General features: G+C 42.1%; 2 protein-coding genes across 4 annotated transcripts; both read left to right on the forward strand.

The window, feature by feature from the left end:
- Positions 1-21: 21 nt before the first annotated feature.
- si:ch73-40i7.5 (amyloid-beta A4 precursor protein-binding family A member 3) lies at positions 22-6900 on the forward strand. 3 transcript variants are annotated; one of them, XM_042057299.1, is made up of 11 exons: positions 22-113; positions 727-2006; positions 2306-2336; positions 2462-2607; positions 2750-2836; positions 3101-3283; positions 4579-4743; positions 5135-5347; positions 5567-5686; positions 5811-5951; positions 6080-6900. In XM_042057299.1, exons 2-11 carry the CDS (start codon positions 861-863, stop codon positions 6149-6151), a joined length of 2304 nt encoding a protein of 767 aa, XP_041913233.1. In that variant the 5' UTR covers positions 22-113; positions 727-860; the 3' UTR covers positions 6152-6900. The 3 variants fall into 3 exon arrangements, with proteins under 3 accessions (XP_041913233.1, XP_041913234.1, XP_041913232.1); XM_042057300.1 differs by having other exon boundaries at positions 50-113; positions 705-2006; XM_042057298.1 differs by lacking the exon at positions 22-113 and adding an exon at positions 137-629.
- Positions 6901-8153: 1253 nt separating this feature from the next.
- LOC121678541 (calponin-2-like) lies at positions 8154-14437 on the forward strand. The gene is made up of 7 exons (XM_042058156.1): positions 8154-8310; positions 9729-9850; positions 9940-10006; positions 11856-11993; positions 12099-12215; positions 12350-12496; positions 13433-14437. Exons 1-7 carry the CDS (start codon positions 8245-8247, stop codon positions 13679-13681), a joined length of 906 nt encoding a protein of 301 aa, XP_041914090.1. The 5' UTR covers positions 8154-8244; the 3' UTR covers positions 13682-14437.
- Positions 14438-14491: the final 54 nt, after the last annotated feature.

Genomic DNA, 14491 nt, shown 5'->3' on the forward strand with positions numbered 1-14491 from the left:
AGGACTTACTCCTGTCCGGAGCGCATGCGCAGTGTATAGTCGCGTCACAATGTAGCCCAAGATCGCCGAAAGAAACAGTTAAGTGTAAAAGATGAGTACATTCCAGCACATAGGTGGGTGTTTTTCGACTTTAGTTTGCCTCTTTATGTCAGAATTAGAGTAGTTCCTGGTGATTCGTGCGTTGTGATAACATATGGTCGAAGACATTGATGAAAACTCTAAAATGTGTTGCTCATTAGCAACCCCAAGCTGTGTAACTTTTCCATCAATGAGTAGTAAAAAAAAATGTTTTGTTTTGCTTGGAGGCAATGAATGGAAAAGCTGTTTTAGACAGGCGATCGAATGTCAATAGAGTGTTGAGCGTCACTGTGATCAAACCTCTGTTCATTTAAGGATAGGCTACCATACAATGATTTTCGACAGTGGATACTCCAACGTAGTCTGGAGTGTTGGGGAAGCAACCTTTGTTGAGGCAGTCGAACCTTGATCTTTGATTATATAGGCTACGTTGGCCTTCTGCTGTAGCCAGATCATTAGCGACACGTTGCGGTTTCATACTGGCCTATTGTCTATTTTGCTCCATAAAGCAAAACAATGTTAACTCCACAATAAAGAAGCGCAGCAGGCAGGTAGGCTACATCGCCAGGATGTTGATGTTGCAGTATTAGGCTATTTTGTTGGTGACACTCATTGCTTTTCTGCAGGTAAAAATTGCTTTTTCTGCAGGTAAAAATTGCTGTCAGCCAAGGGTGTTGTATCTTGGAAAGGTCAGAATCTCTCAATCCCATGGAAGGAACCTTGCTTGGGAGTGTTAGAAGACTCACTCATAGACTGTATCTGCCCTTGCATCACTGCTGAAGATGGCAGAAGAGGCAGGCACCACGCTAATAAATGGCGAGGAGGGGAAACACAGGGATTTGCTCCAAGCAGAAGTGCAGGCCCTCATGATTAATGTGTCTCCTGCATCCAAAAACAATGAGGCCAACATCCCTCTCCATGATAGTCCTGCTCCCTCACAATCAGAAGAAATCGTGAGCCAACCGAATTCAGGTTTGGTGGATGTTGATCACAGCAGCTCAAATCCAACTCAGGAGAATAGTAGGAAAGCAGATCTGGAGGACCTGGACTCTTTTAACCTGATTGAACCCCCTCCGTTGGACTGGAGGTCCGACTCCTCGAGTGAAGCAGGTTGCATTGGAGAAGCTGACAGCGAGGGCTTCATTCAAACAGACTTAATTAATATTCCAGAGTATGCGGCGAGCGAGGATGGATCCCAATTGGCCGCATCTGTTCCTGAAGCCCCGTTACTCCCATATCAGGTGGATATAGGGAATCATAATGTGGGACGAGCATTTGAACAAAGTGTTGAGGAGGTGCTACAGAATGAGGTGATAAAGGGACAAGAGGTGCAAGAGGAGGAGGAGCAGCAGGAAAAGAAGAACGAAGACCAGGAGGGCCCAGCGAATGAGCAGTGTGGTCCTCCTGACGTCGACCACTCCCACATTCACACCCTGCTCTCTCACCTCCAGCTCATCAGTCCATCCCCTGCCCCCGACAGCCCCAGCCCAGAGCCCGCTCAGGCCACCCTCCTGGACCTCACCGACCCGACACCTTACGACACGCTGTCCACCCTGGGTCCTGTCAATGTGCCGCAAGCCCAGGGCACTGCTGCTTCTGGACTGCTTTTCACCGAGAGCCACCAGAAGGACCTGCTGGGGCTGCTGGAGGGACCCAGCTCTGCGGAGGTGAGGCCCCAACTCAGCCCGCCATGCCTCAGCTACGGACACCTCAGTGCTGGGGTGGACGCTGTGGTCTCTGTCTCCTACAGCCACGAGGATGCTGAGAGGTACTGGGAAGGCTCACATGGTGGACACAATGAACCGGAGGATGAGATCCATGCGTTGGATTACTCAGGGGAAGATGCTTCAGGCTTGCTGTGGCAAAGGAGGGAAGAGCCACCTGCTGAAGAGGAGGGAGAGGAGCTTGCAGCCAGTGGTTCAGATATGGTGAGTGAGGGGCAAATGTTGTCCCTGTTTTTACTGGGTCTGTGTCATGAAAATATTCTTGATTCAGCAAAGCAGTTCATATTGAATAAGAATCACACCAAAAAGTCTTGATATACAAATGTGTCTCAACAACAAGGCAGACAAAATAATTTGTCAGTATTTTTTTTATGTTTTTAAGTCCTAAAAAATATTAACTTTTTGAGGACCTACTCCAAAGTATTTATATTAAAGAGCTGTAGAGTTTGTATGCTCTGTGTTTAACTGCTGTCACATGTGATTCTCCTTTTTGTTCACAATAGGATGCTGAGGCCCGGCCTGCCTATAAAGATGGTGAGAGAGCTGAACACACACACTTACGAGATAATCATGTTCCGTTTATACTAGCAAACAATGCAGCATCAACAATGCACTCGGGGTTGATTGGTCATCACGCTCTCTGTCCAATGCTGTAATAGTGCCTGGTCCCTGTGACCCAGATGACCTGCTGGATGGGGTCATATTTGGGGCCAAGTACCTGGGCTCCACACAGCTGCAGTCAGACAAGAACCCCTCAACCAGTGCCCGCATGGCTCAGGCCCAGGAGGCTGTGGACAGGATCAAGGTCTGAAGCACGATAAGTCGATATTTGTAATAGTCAGTGTCAAGCTGTACCTACAAGGGGAAGTCTGCTATCAGTAAGTAGTTCTGTTTTTCGTGTGTGGTTGTTTGCATGTCCAAACATGTGGTTGTACATTGTTCGGCAGGCTCCTGAGGGTGAGTCCCAGCCTATGACAGAAGTGGATCTCTTCATCTCTACGCAGCGAATCAAAGTTCTCAATGCTGACACACAGGTGGGTTGCATGCACATTCTAGTCTTTATTTTTTATTGGTATTCATATTTGGCTCTTCTGGTATTAAGATTTTATATAAAATCTTTCTATAAAATCTTTTCTATAAAAAAATGTATCTATTCCCGTCAGACTTTTAAAGCTTTGTTTTACATTAGCAATATGCCTCATATAATTAGTTTTTTGTTACAAGCATACAGAGTGATCTCCATTCTGAGCACTGGTGTCTCCCTGTATATCCCTGTTGTTCCCTATCACTTCTCATAGGAGGCCATGATGGACCACTCCCTGCAGATGATCTCTTACATCGCCGACATTGGGAATATCGTTGTGCTGATGGCGCGTAGGAAGCCTGCTGGCCGGAAGGGTTCGGACGGGGGTCAGGCAGCCAACCCCGCGGCACCGCCGAAGAAGTGTTGGATGCTGTGTCACGTCTTCATCTCTGACGACGTGAGTGGCAGGGAGAGTTGACCAAACATTCATCATGTTCATGTGGGAATGTTTCTTTTTTATTTAAAAAACTATATCTCTGATTGAAGAAGTGAATCATAGTGTTGGTAATTTTCCTAGTACCAAAGTTATCTGGAAACTCAGGAAAGTTCAATCAAGAAACAGGCTCTATTCTTTCAGTGATGCGCATCAAGGAGATGCGAAGAGACAAGCTTCACCCAAAGGATTCACTAGTATACCTAACTATACATGAGAAATCCCAACCTTAAGTAAGTTACAACAGAGGAGGGCGTGATCTGTTGTAACTCAGGGGGCTCATCATCCAAGACGGCCGTTAATTAGGAGCACCCCAACTTGCACATGGTCAAATGCTAGCAGCCATATGTGACAATGGGAGGTGTGAAAGCCCCCCATCCTTGCCCCTCTAGTGAATACAATAAAGAATCACACCTGGGGATAAACAAAAGGTCTCTAGATAGGCTCCCATTGAATTCTAACCATTCAAGGATAAACAAAGGATACTCTGCATACAGACCAAAGACACAAGAAATACACAAGTACATGCACAGGCTGATTCACACTGAGTGATTCCAGGAAGCAGATTGTCCATAAATCATGCCAGCATGTTTACCCTTTTGCCAGCTGTAGTGCTTCCTAGGAGTTTCATCTGAATTCCCCATTTACAGTGTTTCCTTGGCATAGTGCAACTGGTGACTATGTTGACTTGACTCATTAAATAATAGTGGTGGGACTAAGGGCCACTCACCCACTCTCATATTCTGCTACTGATCTGCAAGTGAAATGACTCCATTTGGGCTGATGAGGAAGTAAAGTCAGTGTTTAGCATGATCTTGAATACATCCTTTCTTGCATAACTCTCATGTTCCCTCTCTTGAGAACACCAGTGTGACATTTTCACGGATGGACCAGTTTCTGTGTTTCTCTGCCTATTGAAGAGGGTGAAGACAACCCATTATCTCTTCTATTAGAAGCATGCTCTAGATTCTTCTGAGGCACAAATGGAGCATGATTGTCAGTCTGCCAAATACATGAATTCCAGATGAAGAATGCACGCTAGTCTCTCATTTGATATCAAGATAATGAGGCCAATTTCCTGTAACTGTGTGGAGAAATAGTGGCACATGGAACTTACTTTGTATTTTAACTCAATTCAGTCATATTCACAGTGTTGCATAATGCCATTATGCCAGCTCTCAGGGTGTGGATTGACATTTCTATGCTCACGCTATATATAATTGCAAGATAACATGGCAATCATTTGCTGCCCTCCCCAGGCTCAGATCATTGCACAGGCCATTGGCCAGGCATTTGCTGTAGCTTACCAGCAGTTCATGCAGACAAATGGCATCAAGCCGGATGAGTATGATGACTTCCTCAGCACTCAGGAGCTGTACAATGGAGACCTGGTCCACTTTTCCTGCTCGGAGAATATCAGAGAGGTACTGTGGTTGCGCTAGTGATCACCTATCCTGGGAGGAATGCCCATAAAAAGATATGTCATCTGCTTAAGATAACAATGTCATACCACATGTATATAGATTAACAAACCTATTACCTATTCATTCATACATATGTCAGATATTTTCAATTAGATAGATGGATAATTTATTCATCCCAGGGCACATTTTAGGCATCCAGTAGCTTAACAACCATAACACAACACACACACATACACACATTTATCTCACATGCATAAACATCACTCATAGAAATTTAAAGAGTTAACAAATTGTGAAGTGATTACAAAGGTCTGATACTGACTGACCAAGTGATCACTTAATCAATACATCAAATTGCCCTCCTCCACCTGGGGCTTTGCGGCCTGGTTAGGTGTGCGTTCGTAAGGCGATCGGGGAGATCCTGGGCCTGGCCGTGGTGGAGTCGGGCTGGGGCTCCATCCTGCCCACAGTGGTGGTGGCCAATCTGCTGCATGGAGGACCGGCCGAGCGCAGTGGTGAGCTCAGCATTGGAGACCGTATCATGTCAGTCAACGGCACGAGCCTGGTGGGCCTGCCCATTACGACCTGCCACAACATCATACGGGTATGGTTCTCAGCTGTTAGTTGAGTATTAGTGTTTTGTTTTTTGTCACAACATAATATCTCATTTTGTTAATTTTTACTAACAGACAAGGATTATTGCCATGAATCATGACCACATCATGATGACTCCTACCTCTTTTTTAAGTCTGCCAGCCTGAATGCTTACTCTAATTTTCCACTAATACCCTGACTTTGCCTTACTTTCATATTTGTGCTCAAGGATCTGAAAAACCAAGCTCAAGTAAAGCTCAGCATAGTCCACTGCCCACCTGTCACCATGGCGATTATAAAGCGTCCAGATCCGAAGTACCAGCTTGGCTTCAGTGTGGAGGATGGCATTGTGAGTTTCTTGCCATGAAAGGCAAAAAATGTTGCAGATTCTGTAGCTGATTCATTGAAAGGGATGAATACAGATTAGTTCAATTTAAATAGCCTGAATGCATGAATGTTATTGTCCTGGTCAGATCTGTAGTTTGATGCGAGGCGGGATTGCTGAGAGGGGAGGCATCCGAGTGGGTCACAGAATCATCGAGATCAACGGACAAAGTGTTGTGGCTACACCCCATGACAAGATCATCCACATCCTTACGAATGCTGTCGGAGAGGTGGGAGTAGCATGAGTACACAAATAGCAATGCTATCGTGTGTGTGTGTGTGTGCGTGCGTGTGTGTGTGTGTGTGTATGTGTGAATGTGTGAGTAGTATATTAACTCTAGTTTGTCTTCAAAAACAGATTCATCTGAAGACTATGCCAGCATCTACTTACCGTCTGCTGACTGGACAGGAGCAGCCTGTGTTTCTTTGAGAGAGGAAAAAGAAGAGAGTAAGAGTGAGACAGAGAGGGAGAGAGAGTGACAGTGAAACAGACTCCACTCTTACAAGCGATAATGGGAAACAAAGATGTCCTTTTGAGCACTCTTCAGCTGGCAGTGTCTCAGTCATCTGCTGGATTTGCTGCCTGATAATGAACTTGAGACTGTTGCTTGTGCATTCATGAACCACTTCACGTGCATAGAGTGCCACTGTATACAGTAGCAGTATTTTTTGACAAGTACCAACAAAGTCCGTGGTAGTTTACATGAGGAAAGAACATATTTTAATACAGAATTTTTTAGATGTATCTGTACTGATTTAGATTAATGCAAAAGGGCTTATTTATTTTTTATGCATAGAACTTAACTCACTCACTGCATGCACTGTTGGCATGTATTTTGACTTCCTTGCTGCTCTGTAGAGAGTAAGTTATGCCTAAGGACTATGCAATTTAAGACAAGCCTTATTTTTGGAATGCAAAGTTGTTATTGTATTTCACTTGGTTGGATACATCAAGACATCTGTCCTCCAATATACCACCATCATTGTGCCCTCTGTTAGTATAGACATGGAATAACCGCATTCTCAGTCTTGAATAAGGTTTTGCTGCTCACAAGTGCTCATAATGTTCTCCTTAACCCAATGCCAGTGCATTTCTGAACACTTAAGGATTAAGGATTTGAACACAAATAGTAATATATCTTTTAATAACTGGTGACTATTAAAATGAACCCTATTATATTAGTTGTGTTGTTCACTTGTTGTTTCCCAATCAACTTCTTTCCTCAATTCCCAATCCCAGGCTCACTTATTTGTGACAAAGGATCAATAACTCCTCTCTGAAACATGGTGGTCAAACAAGGACTCTTTCAAGATGAAAGGTTTGTTTACCTAGCCTACTAGTGAACATGAAGACTTTCACCCTTAAGGATGTGGGCTCACCTATTATACTGCTGGTTTGAAATATAGACCTCACTGATGAAAAAATGAACTATAGTAATACTATCATGCCAACTATGTCCCAAAATAGGCTATACGATTCCTATATCTATAGTAGTCCTATACAATTAATATATAATTATGTTATTATATAATATTTCAAGAGTTTGGTTCCAAAACGCTATATCTCCATTTTTAAAAACATTAAAAAGTAATGTAATTTAATTGTGTATTTCAGGTAATATCAATAAAATTACAGTTGTGTTGTTTTGATTGAGTAAAGATAAATCAAACAACAACACCCAATTACAGTTCTTACCTACTGAAATTACTTGGAAAACAAAATGTAAAAAAAAATAATTTATGAAAATTCGTTGAAATTGAGGTTTTAGCGCTTGTAAGGGCTAAAGTGTGAGACGCTCATCAGTTGAATAGGATAGGAAATCTTTTTGGTTCATCTAAAAATCAAATTACAGGTGAATGCATGAGTCACAATCAGAATGAATTAATTTGCTTTAAAAGTAGAATCCGTCAATTTATCAGTAATTTCAGATGATGAGGTCCATCGCTTTAAATACTTCTCATTCAGTTTCCTCCCGACCTGCCTTCCTGCCTCGAACCACAGGAATGTGTGACCTCATTCACATGGGCCTTGCATAGTTCTTTTGACTTAAGCTACTGGTGCCCGTTTTACATAGTTGTCTATGGACTATTATAAAGGATTTATCTCTGTTCTGTCTGCGATGTCAACACGCAGTTCTGTATAAAAATTACAGATAGTCTAACAAAAATATCGTGACCCTACGATATTTTTGTTTTTCTTATTTTGGATTTAAAGTCAATGGTAATGTTTAGGCTACTTGAGATCCGTGTCAAGCATTGGTGAAAGAGAAAACTTTAAAAAAGAGTTAATGAAAGTGTTAACTGTAACACTGACTGAAACCCACCACCCATAAGGAATAGACCCATTATAAGGTCTTTCTAATGTCAATCACGTCCAGGATAAGGAGGAGCTTATTCGCCGCACAGCGCCCATTATGAAAAAAAAACTTCACACCAACTTTTTAATAGGAAATTGCTCGCCATCTTCACCACACGCTGCCTTCTGAGAGGTAGTGTACGTAGCCTAATAGTTTTACACGTCTAATGATGGCTGCAAACCAGTTCAACAAGGGACCAGCGTATGGACTTTCTGCCGAAGTCAAAAGCAAAGTAAGACACTAATTTGTTAAATTATTGTAAGATATAAAATGAAAATTGTTTGACATTCCGTTATGCCTCATACCAGAATGAGCCTAGAATGCATAGAACCTACCTATCATACTTGTTTTTGAATGCTGGTGTGTAGCCTAAGTTAGTTTTCATATAATGTTGAGCATCTGGGCGTTGCCCAATGCATTCTTTCTAAAACTAGGCATCCGGTAAAGTGGCAAAGTTTTTGGCTAAATTATTCCTATTCTACTCGTATCGTGTACATAGTTTTTTTTTTTTAGTTAAAACGAACACGTACACCAATAGCCTACATGCTTGAACAACTTATTTCGGCCACATATGGTAAACGCACGTCTTGAAGCTTACCATATGCTTGAATGACAGGTAGTCACATTTCGAAGAACAGGAATTCCCCTTTCCTCCTAATTCTTTAGGCTACTGTAGACTACTGCGAAAGCAGTCTATATTATCCTAAAATTGTGAGTTGTTCTCTCGTTTTCATCTTAATTACTGAAGTAGCCGCATTAACGCAGTTTCGTTACACGCCTCTTTTTTTAAAAACACATGAGTTCAACTTCCCCTTGATGAGAGTTGACATTCCATTAGCCTAAGCAAGGGAGTAGGTAGGCCCACCAACCCGTAGGTCACAATTGATGATGCTGTACGCCTATTCAGCAGCCTGGTAAGAGGGTTACTTACCATCCCCAAGCAAGGGGATCATTATGTTCCCTCTGCAAGACTGAAACTGGTCAAGGCGTGGCTAGACTATTATTTTCATGTAATGAAACCACCTTTGACAGTGAAAGAATAAATAGGCTACAAAAAGCAATTTCAACATTTATGTCATTTCAACAATTACGCAATCCAAACAAAAGTGTTTTGTGTAGAACTGGTTCTGATAGTTAATTGATTAAAAAGGTCGATTTATTCAGTTTAGTGATACATAGATAGGTAGCCTACCCTTTAATTTCCCCGTGGCTGCCTGCCTGAGGCTAATGTGATCTTGAGTTAGGCCACTCCCACACAGTTGTAAGACTGGTTTTATAGCCTATGACACATAATACACACATTTGGTTTGGATTCGGGTGAATGTTTTGCTGGTCAGAGGATGAGCAATGCGTGTTGTTACTCAAAACAAGGGTAGTTTGCTGCTGCCTAATAAGGGAACAAGATGTCAGGCCTATTCCACGGTCATAATAGTTCACTTCATATGCAGAGAATGCAAGTTGCAAAAACATTTATTTAAGTTTTAGGGTCAGTAATGATCAATTAAATGTGGGCTCTGTCATTAAGGGACAAGTATGTCAATGAGGTGGCCTTATCTGAGTGCTGCTCAGCCACTATCTAGATGAGTTGTTGGCCAGGGGTGTTTCTAGAGGAAAATATCTGAATGCATGCCCTGTTATCCTTTGTCCCAGATAGCACAAAAGTATGACCTGCAGAAGGAAGAGGAGCTTCGTATCTGGATTGAGGACATGACAGGCTGCAGCATTGGGGATGACTTCCAGAAGGGCCTGAAAAATGGTGTCATTCTGTGCCAGTGAGTGACACTTTGATCAATCCATTCAATCGCTCTCCCAGACTCTGCCGTGGTGCCCTAACTTAGACTTTTGTACTCTTTCTGTTTAGATTGATTAATAAATTGCAGCCGGGGTCGGTGAAGAAAATTAACAACTCTACTTTGAACTGGCACCAGGTAAGCCACAGCTCTCCCTTTGTCTAGTTTACTCAAACCTATATCACAGATCAAGGATGCCGCAAGATGCTACATGGAAGTCTAGGAGTCATTTGGTGCTAGTCTTAAATTTGAATGACATCAGAGGCAGACATCCCGGGTTCAGAAAGTAAAAGTCCTGGCAAGTATTTGATCCAACCATTTAGTAAACCATCTCATCCTAATTAGCTGCAAAATTATAAATGGCGGAGCAAGATATTTCATCAGGAGCCACTTCTGCGAACCCTGATCAAAATTCCCCTTTATTCAGAGCAGAGGCAGCGACTGTTCCATTGAAGCCTATGGCCATAGCTCAGAATTTCACCACATATGCTAAGATCTTGGTTCTATAGAGTTAGGAATGTGAATTTTGGGAATGTTTTCATGATCCTCAAACCCTTCTGACCATTTCAGGTACCGGTGCATTTTTAGCATTTTTAAGCTATACATTTTTAATTTATAAATCAACCTTATATCAGGTGTGCGCCTGTTATTTATTCTGCGGCTGCTATGTACGCTCATCAATACGTCAACGACACGCCTCTTTGCAGACAGGACATAATCCCCATTACGCGCCCATAGACATGAACTACGACGAAGTATCTTGCTCCGCCATTTATAATCTTTGTTAGCTGCCAGGTAGATCCGATAATTAGTGATATCACCTGTGTTAAGTGCACAGGTAGAAATATGGCAGGACTTTTACTTTCTGGACCCGGGATGTCCACCTCTGAATGCCATTCATTGCACAATTCACAATTTGTCTTTGGGAATATGAGACCTGACCTGAAGATGATGAGGTAGTCATGGTCAGTGCAGGCATTGGGGCCCATTCTGTCAAGTACCCTCCACACACTTCAGTGGTCATCCACCAGCCAACTGGCAAACGTCAATGAAAATGAAAGCACAAGCAGAAACAGAGGCATGCACTGAATAGACCTCTGATCGTTCGCCTATAAAAAAGCTACCAAGGAGATCTGGTATCTTGATATTTTTTCTATGGGGAAATAACATGGGGATTTTGAATTATCGCACCTGTTAAACTCTCGCTAACTTAAACTAACTTACAGTGCAACTTGTCATAGGTAGTTAGCTTCAATTAACACCCGGCTCTCCTTATATGGGCAAAGATGGCAGCTTTGGTTCCTTTTTGTAGGCAAATTTCAGAGGTCTATTAGAAGAACAGAAGCATTATGGGTTTTTTTTTCTTCGGTTTTTCCCTAACTGTGGCTTTAATCGAGATGTGAAACTGACCACAGTTCATAGCTGATGGTCAAAAAAAGTCAAGGTTCCCCATAAGTGCTGTGAATGGCCTTGTGAGAATTTTTCCAAATAGAGTGGAGTTTACCTTTGGCACTGTGTATTTCTAAGAAAATGCAACAAGGATTGCTTGGGCTGAGTCTTGCTCTGTGTCTTGACCTGTAATTTGGAGCTGTTGTTCATGCATCAGTGTGTTTTATATCTAGCCGAAGAAGTCAGTTTTGCAGCTGTTGAAGTTGTCTGCAGGGTATAAATTAGTCGCCTTTGTGGCGATTGAGTTGTGTGCATATATGCAAGTCTGTGAGTGGTTACTGTTACTGCGTCAAGTGTAGACAGATTATAGGGAAGCTTTTTTTTTCAACTGTTTCATGGGCTGGACTGCAAGGACAACGATCACAGCATTTACCGGTATGTAATTAGAAGTGTACCAAAATAGCAGTCTACTGTTGTTGCTCACCAAAATGTTCCATGACCATCATTTTTGTGCTGTACTGAGCTTGGTGAATGGTAGTTTGTGTGCACTGACCTCCCTCAGCCTTATCAAGTGTTGAACTATTTTTTCCCTCCTTAGCTGGAGAACCTGTCTAATTTCATCAAAGCTAGTACAATGTACGGGCTGAAGCCTCATGACATCTTCGAAGCCAATGATCTGTTTGAGTGTGGGAACATGACATCAGTCCAGACATCTCTCCTGGCTCTTGCTGGCATGGTAACATTATTTTTTCGAATCTAGACTAGTACACCCTGCAATATGACTGCCAGGCTGTGAGTTCTGTGAATCATTGTGCAACCCTTTATATGTGATGCCTGACAGGCTAAGACAAAAGGAGTACAAACGCGGGTGGAAATTGGTGTGAAGTATGCTGATAAACAAGAGAGGGCTTTCGACGAGGAGAAGATGAAGGCTGGGCAGTGTGTCATTGGCCTCCAGGTACTAAACACAAGAGATGAATGAAAAATAAAAACAAAAAATGTGTTAGTTGTGTGTGTAAAAAAAAAATTGTTAGTTGAGTATACTTCCAAAAGTCATGCTTTATTCTCTTGTCTTGTTCTTTTTCTGTTTAGATGGGTACAAACAAGTGTGCTAGCCAGGCCGGCATGAACGCTTATGGGACCAGAAGGCATTTGTATGACCCAAAGGCTAATGTTCTTCCACCCATGGACAGCTCAACTATCGGTCTGCAAATGGGCACCAATAAGGGTGCAAGCCAGGTGTTCTATCCTTGCATACATTCAGTGTTACTGCAATTATGTTATCCGGTCTCACATACAGAAGTGTATGGTCTAGTCCAGGGGTTCCCAAACTTTTCAGCTCGCGACCCCCAAAATAACGGTGCCAGTGACTGGCCACCATCCCCAGAGTGGTAAAGGTATACAAATGTTGCGCGCATCAGTGCACACGCATTAATAGGCCTATCGAAACACAAGTATAATACCACAAAAGAACACAACAGCCTAACAATCATAATACATTGAAAGGCTTTTATTTGAAATGTAACTACTATTTTTGTATTTTGATACAATTAAATAGTTTAGAATAGTTTTAAAAATTATTTAATTTCTGAAAATCATCATGTGACCCTCCCTTGCTGTCTCATGACCCCCCGTAGGGTCCCGACCCCCACTTTGAGAACCACTGGTCTAGTCTATGCTAGATGTGAATATGGGTAATTGAGTAAATGTAGCTGTTTGTCTCACAGTAGCCACGTTTATATGGACACTTCTATTATGATTTAGAAACGGAATAACGGCTCAATCAGAATAAAACTTATCATATAAATACCTCAGTCGGAATGAAAATTCCTGATTCAATCAGAATTTTAATCGTAATGAAAGAGGTGGTGTAGTCCACTCCTATTCCAAATGAGCAGCCATGTATACGGCCAACGCTCATTCGGATTGACTGCTGTATCAAGGAAAAGTAGGCAACAACGGCTATTCCGATCAAAGATTCTGAAGTGCTTGAGAGCACCTGATCGGAATAGAACGTACCCTATGTAAACAGATGCCACACATTTTTCAATCTGAATAGTTTCATTGGAACGACAAAAAAACTGTCCATGGAAACGTGGCTAGTGATAAATTGGAATGTTTTACTTTTTATTATTGTACATTTTTCCTAAATTTACATCTCTGACATAACTGTAGGCTGGCATGACAGCACCTGGCACCAGACGAGCCATCTATGACCAGAAGCTGGGAACGGACAAATGTGACAACACCACCATGTCCCTACAGATGGGCTCCAACCAGGGTGCCAATCAGAGTGGGCAAAACTTTGGTCTGGGACGCCAGATCTACGATGCCAAGTACTGCCCAAAGGGTGAACATCAAGACATGCCGTATGAGATGGATGACAACGGTTATGACCAGGACCAGGGTTACGTGGGCCACTAATGGAATAAAAGATATAAAAGGACACACACACAGTAGAGACACACAGTGTTTTTTCTCTTTCTCTACAGGTTAACATCCAATGCATTGAGGCTGTGCTTTATGTTAGAAACATTGAACAAAATGTATTGCATTTGTCTCTCCCTTTGTTAGCCTTCTAGACCCTAGTGTTCAGCCATGCTGTTCACTGCCAAGAGCAACACATTCATATCCTCTCATCTAACAAAAGCCTCATCGTGGGACCACATCAGAAAGTGTTAGCATCATATTTGTTTTTGTTTTTAAGAGAATATGGGTGGTTCTCTCGCTGCTCCATTGTATCTGAAAAAAGTTGTACGTTTTGTAATTATCCACAATTCAATTCACTAACTTTTAACCTCCTGTTTCTTGCCATGCCATTTAGTTGGACTACATTTATAGTTCCTAGCCTTGCCTTGTCTCATTTGGCATGCATCTGTACACATTCATCTAGGTTATCTTGACTTAACCTGACCCATCCTTTCACATCCTTGACTAATGTACCTAGGCTACTACACCATGAGGTACATTTAATTAACCATGATGTTAAGTAACAAGCTGATTGCTTTGGGGGAAATCGTTATACATTCCACATGAGTCTTTAAGTGACATATGCAAGTGTTCATTGTTCTTTTTAAATTCCAGAAGAAAATATTCATCAAAAAGGGTGTTCCATATTATTTGATTTTGTACATTTTTTTAATTAATAAAGTTAACCTGTCGTTTTGTGCCTAGTTTTAAGTATGACTCTCTTTTTGAAGATTTTGAAAGGTTACAAAATATTAGCCTGTTTGA

Source organism: Alosa sapidissima, chromosome 12 (genome assembly GCF_018492685.1).
Source record: "Alosa sapidissima isolate fAloSap1 chromosome 12, fAloSap1.pri, whole genome shotgun sequence".
In the NCBI taxonomy this organism is placed as follows: domain Eukaryota; kingdom Metazoa; phylum Chordata; class Actinopteri; order Clupeiformes; family Clupeidae; genus Alosa; species Alosa sapidissima.

Excerpts from the sequence above, each read along its gene's own strand:
- si:ch73-40i7.5 (XM_042057299.1), top strand. The coding sequence starts at position 861 with ATGGCAGAAGAGGCAGGCACCACGCTAATAAATGGCGAGGAGGGGAAA. Across the intron at positions 2,608-2,749 it reads AGGCTGTGGACAGGATCAAG|GCTCCTGAGGGTGAGTCCCA; the intron begins GTCTGAAGCACG and ends ATTGTTCGGCAG. Across the intron at positions 5,952-6,079 it reads TTACGAATGCTGTCGGAGAG|ATTCATCTGAAGACTATGCC; the intron begins GTGGGAGTAGCA and ends CTTCAAAAACAG.
- LOC121678541 (XM_042058156.1), top strand. The coding sequence starts at position 8,245 with ATGATGGCTGCAAACCAGTTCAACAAGGGACCAGCGTATGGACTTTCT. Across the intron at positions 9,851-9,939 it reads AATGGTGTCATTCTGTGCCA|ATTGATTAATAAATTGCAGC; the intron begins GTGAGTGACACT and ends CTTTCTGTTTAG. Across the intron at positions 11,994-12,098 it reads TCCTGGCTCTTGCTGGCATG|GCTAAGACAAAAGGAGTACA; the intron begins GTAACATTATTT and ends GATGCCTGACAG.